Source organism: Sceloporus occidentalis, unplaced genomic scaffold (genome assembly GCF_023333645.1).
Source record: "Sceloporus occidentalis isolate IW3139 unplaced genomic scaffold, rSceOcc1.0.p SCAF_1, whole genome shotgun sequence".
Lineage (NCBI taxonomy): Eukaryota > Metazoa > Chordata > Lepidosauria > Squamata > Phrynosomatidae > Sceloporus > Sceloporus occidentalis.
Window position 1 is genome coordinate 215906518 of NW_028316981.1, and position 5595 is coordinate 215912112.

The following is a 5595-nucleotide window of genomic DNA, read 5'->3' on the forward strand; positions in this document are numbered from 1 at the left end:
TGTTTGCTATCAATTTTATCCACTGTATTTAATGGGACTTGAGCATCCATGGATTTTGGCATTCATGGGGAGGCTTGAAACCAAACCCCAATGGATAACAAGGATGTTTATCACACTATGCTCTTAAAGAGCTACTATTCCAGTGTGACTCCTCTAGCAGCCTCCTGTTGCATGCTGGGATTGGCAGTTTTAAGGAGCTGAACTTCTCTGCCTGAGAATTCTAAATACCCCTCCTTAAAACTGCCAATCCCAGCATGCAACAGGAGGCTGCTAGTCACACTGGAATAGTACCTCTTTAAGAGCATAGTGTGATAAACATCAAGGACTCACTGTAACAGTAACCACAAACAATCTGTTGGGTGATCAGAATAATGAATAAAACAGCAAGTTTATTTTGAAAATTAGCATTCCAAGGTGGCTTGGATTTCCATCTCTTTTCTTACAGATATAATGTATGGAGAGGAGTAACCGTACAACATCTGGTGCGACCATGGAATTCCTACTTCTGGGATTCTCTGATTTCCTCCACCTGCAGCCCCTCCTCTTCTTCATCTTCCTGGGAGTGCACTTGGCCACTCTTGCAGGAAACCTTCTCATCCTTCTGGCGGTGGCTGCTGAGTCATCTCGCCCTCCAATGCTTCTTTTCCTTTTCCAGCTGTCTGCAATTGAGCTTTGCTACACCCTTGTCATTGCCCCCAGGACACTGGCTGACCTTGTGAGACCCGGGGAGAACACCATCTCCATTGTGGGCTGTGCTACCCAAATGCATTTCTTTGTGGCCCTGGGAGGGGCTGAATGTTTTCTCCTTGCAGCCATGTCCTACGATCGTTATGTGGCCATCTGCCGGCCTCTGCACTACATGACAGTGATGAGCCAGGGTTTCTGCCTTCAGCTTGCCATCTTCTGCTGTCTTGGTGGCTTTGCAGTCTCACTGGGCCTCACACTCGCTGTCTTCTGTTTGCCTTTCTGCAGTTCCCACCGTATTGACCATTTCTTTTGTGATGTGCCTGCTTTACTCCACCTGGCCTGCACAAAGAGCTACGCCAGCGAGCTCCCACTTCTCGCAGCTTGCTTCATCCTTCTCCTGCTCCCCTTGCTGCTCATCCTCCTCTCCTACATCTGCATCACAATGGCTGTGATGCAGATCCATAACTCTGCTGGCCGAGGCAAAGCTTTTTCTACTTGCGCTTCACACCTGACTGTCACGCTCTTACATTATGGTTGTGCCACATTTGTGTATGTCCGACCAAAGTCTACCTACTCACCAGGCAAAGATAAGGTGGTCGCTCTTGTGTACACCAACATCACTCCCTTGCTTTACCCACTAATTTACAGCCTCAGGAACAAAGAAATCAAAGCAGCTGTGAGAAAACTGCTGCAAAAAAGATTAGCTCAGCTGAACTGAGACAACTTTAAGGGCAGGCCATTTGTGAGTCATTAGGCTGAACAAAGTACAGTAACAAACAAATTAATGTTTCCTCCATGTTGTAAATAGTAAGAAACAAATAAATAACACATCCTTAAAAGGTGGCCCACTAGAGAATTCATTAATCACTGGATTCATTGCAGGCTTCAGAATCGAAGCAGTGGGACTGTCAAATGCTTGGCCTGTATGTAGTTGGATGGGTGTCATTCATCTTCAGGTCACAAATTCTCTAGGGCACCTCAGATGTGTGATCTTGTCTTTATGATATCAGCAACAAATATTGGAAAACTGTGTAATCTTGTATCTATCTATTCAGAAGTGAGATTCATTGAGTTAAATGATGTTACCCAAAGTGCTAGGGTCCCAGGAGGGCACTCACAAGTGTATTCAATGGGGGGAATCAATTTAACTCAATAGGATGCAGCAAGAGGGCTTCAGATAACATTTTAAAGCTGGGGTCTAGACTATGTGGTTCTAACCCACAGAATTCCAGACAACATATTCCAGATTAGTTTAGTTTTATTTATGATAGCAAAAAGGAAATCAGCTTTCATACAAAACACATATAAAAACTAAAACAATTTAGAAGATTTAGCAGAGGGCAATACTTTACTGGGTTCAGGCACAGAGCTTTGATCAGGGGACACACAAAGGAATCTGGCTTACCATGCAGCCTAGAACCTGGGTTGGGCTGCGTGTGCTGAGGAGATGGGAGAAACAGACAGAGTGGCTGTCTGAACTCAACCAAGACCAAATTGCAGGTGCCCAAACAGGCATATTAATAGGGTAATATGTGTCCTGGGGCAGTTTCTCAGGGTGAGATTTTCTTGTTGGATTTTCAAGGAGGAAGAATAGCCAGAGATATATGGAAATGGCAGGGCAATCAGTGCAAATGTCTTGCACAAAGAGGTGTCATCTCCTGAGGGAAGTGCCCTTTGATTTCCAATCTTTTGGCAAGTACCCAGTACATCGCCCATCATCACACCAGATATTGCAGATAATGAGCCCCCACTATAATAGTTTCCCGTAATTAAGCTATCAATTAAATACATGGTGCTAAAGAACCACCAAAGTTTACATCACTCAGATAGCTCATTACCCAAAGATCTCTAGGATTTTTTCCTAAACTATTTCTTGCTATTTTTTTCTTTTCCAGGACTGGAAAAATATATGATTTATGTAATAACTCAAGCTACTTACTCAAGACGAAATCTGGTGGAATGAAATGGGTTGAAAGGCATTGTGGTGGTGATGGTGGTGTGTGCCTTCAAGTTATTTCCAGTCCTAAAGTAACCCTATCATGGAGTTTTCTGGGGCTGAGAGTATGTGACTTACCCAAGGTCATCCAATCAGTTTCCATAGCTAAGTGGGGAATCCAACCCGGAATCTCCAGAATCGTAGTCTAAATGCTAAAATGAGAACACCATGCAGGCTACCTGAATGGCAGCAATTTCAGTAACTGATACTAAGAGGGGAGGGAAAATAATTATTAATAGAATGTTAGGAGCTTATCTCTCCACTTAAATAACCCAGCTTACCTCCTCCAAATTCAAGCCTAAATTGGGAGGCAGCCGGGTCCTACCACAAGGATTTTGAAGCCGGGAGCTTTCCAACTTGGAAAAATGGCTTCTGGAGCTTGCCTGGGACCCAGGTTGCAGCCAGGCTGTACTCACCCAACAGCTTCGGCAGCAAATCGTTTTGGTAGGACCCGTCTGCCTCCCAATTTAGGTTTGAATTCAGGTGTGTAAACCAGGTTATTTAAGTAGAGCGATACGCTCCTTAGACAACTTTCTCCTGAATTGTACAAAACAGTTTTTGTTTCAAAGACATGGCTGTTATGAAAATTCAGTTATACAAAGATAGGAATATTAAAGCAAATATTAATAAAGTTATTTTTGCTGAAATGTGTTTGTATGATCATATTGTGGTCAATTTAATTTTCATTACTAACCATGACTGTCATTAAAAAGAAGCAATCACCACAAACCTGATTTGTTAAAGCATAAAAGAAAATGTTTTGCAAATTGATTTTTTCAATGTATTTTATTTTCTCTAGAATAAAAATACATGAGCCAATGTGATGTAGTGGTTCAAATATTGGACAACAACTCTGGAGACTAGGGTTCAATTCCCATCTTGGCTATTGACTATTAACCCTTGTGGTATGTTCGCTTTAGGCTCACCATAAGTTGGAGATGACTTGAAGGCACAAAACACACACACACTACATAATTTAAAGTACTGGCTATGACCTATAAAGCAATTGTATTTTTTTAAAATATGTAACTTGTTTTTACTATTGTAATAATTTAATTCTGTTTTAATGTACTATTTTTGTATGCTTTTTAAAAATCTTTTTATTAAGTTTTCTAACAATTACAAAAGAGAGAAGAAGAAAAAAGAAAAAGAAAAAAAACGAAGATAATAAAGAAAAGGAGACTAATTCCATCCAGCGTCTCAAGATACAAAAATAAAACTACAGAGTGTACAGTTTCTACAAGAGCTTTCCTATACATTTCATCCTTACTTGTTCAATTACATCTGGTTTCTTGTTTACCCATTGCTAAGATTTGGACCCAATCTTTAGATATTTTTTTCTTCTTGTTCGAACACCATGTTTTTTTTAATCTCTCCCCATTTGTTCTCAAAATCTTGATTTGTTTTCCCTGCAGTATACATCTTCAATTTATCCATAATTATAAATTCATTTACTCTTAATATTCATTCCTCTATTGAGGGTATAACATCTGATTTCCAATGTTTAGCTAGGACCATTATCAAATAAAGAATTACACTGATCTGGTTATAATTTAATTTACTTTGTATTACCTCTATAATATTTAATAGAAATAATTCTGGTAATAAAAGGATATTTATTTTTAGTGCTTTTTGTATTGTTTTGTGTATGTTTACCCAATAATTTTTTACCTTTGTAAACTGCCACCATACGTGATACATAGTTCCACCCATCCTTGTTTCATTTGTATGCCTTCCAGTTCTAGTAGTTTAGGATTCTCCAAGACTATCCATTCTCTTATCCACTGCAATACACAAGCATTATAGTACAATTCAAGATTTGGAAGGCTTAACACCCCCCCCCCTTTTTTTTTTTCTATCTTGCATAACTGCCATTTTTATCCTTGTTTTTTTCCCCTTGCCATATAAATGTACTAATGTCTTTATTCCAATGGATAAAGGGGAATTTATTCTTTATTATGAGGAGTGTTTGAAATAAAAATATCATTTTTGGTAAAACACACATTTGTACTGTTGCTACTCTTCCCAGTAATGATAGTTGAGCTTTTAATTGCACTGTTTTTTAATGTTGTGAGCTGCCCTGAGTCCCAGTTTTGGGGAAAGAGCAATAAATAAATAAATAAACAACAACAACAACAACAACAACAACAACAACAACAAATGTGATTAATGTATTGGGCTGGGACTTAGAAACCCTAGATTCAAGTCCTTGCAAAGCCATGAAACTCACCAGATGACCTTATGCAAGTCAATGTCAGCTTGATCTACCTTAACAGTGCAGATAAACTGTGAAAGAAGAGAGTCATGAGCACAACATGAACTCATTGAAGGAAAAGTGGAATATAATAAATAAATAAATGAAGTAAATACAGTTGTCTTTCTACATTTGTGGATTTTATTATTCATTGATGAGCGTATTTGCCACTGCTCTACACCATTTTTAACTGGAGCTTTGATAATACAGGTGTAGCAGGTAGGAAATCAAACTGGTACCATGGCTAGGCCTGGCTGTGGGCACAAGTTTCCTTGCTTGCATGGTTGGGAAGAAACAGGGGATGGGATGAGGGGAGTGCAAGGAGAGAGGATGCATGCAGTCCCATGCTCACCTGTTCAGGCAGATGGGGGAAGAAAATGGGATGGAGGAGCATGAAGAGGGAGGGCATTCTGTTCTCTCACTCATTTAAATGGAGGGAAGGGGATGGAGGTGAGTGAGATGAAAGGGCGTGTGAATGGGGGAATGGATGGTGATGGGGTAGTGGGAGAAGGGAGAAAGTGGACACCCATCCCATCCCCTTCTCCCTGCCTGCTCACCTGTCTAAGTGAATGAAGGAGAGAATGTAAGCACCCTCCCTTACACTCTCCCATCCCATCTTGTCAGAGCAGTGCTTGTGGCCCTTCTCTCTGAGCACATG

The 5595-nt window shown here is 40.4% G+C and overlaps 1 protein-coding gene across 1 annotated transcript; it reads left to right on the forward strand.

Moving 5' to 3' along the window:
• Positions 1 to 454: 454 nt before the first annotated feature.
• LOC149323392 (olfactory receptor 10AC1-like) lies at positions 455 to 1405 on the forward strand. The gene has a single exon (XM_089511087.1). It carries the CDS (start codon positions 455 to 457, stop codon positions 1403 to 1405), a length of 951 nt encoding a protein of 316 aa, XP_089367213.1.
• Positions 1406 to 5595: the final 4190 nt, after the last annotated feature.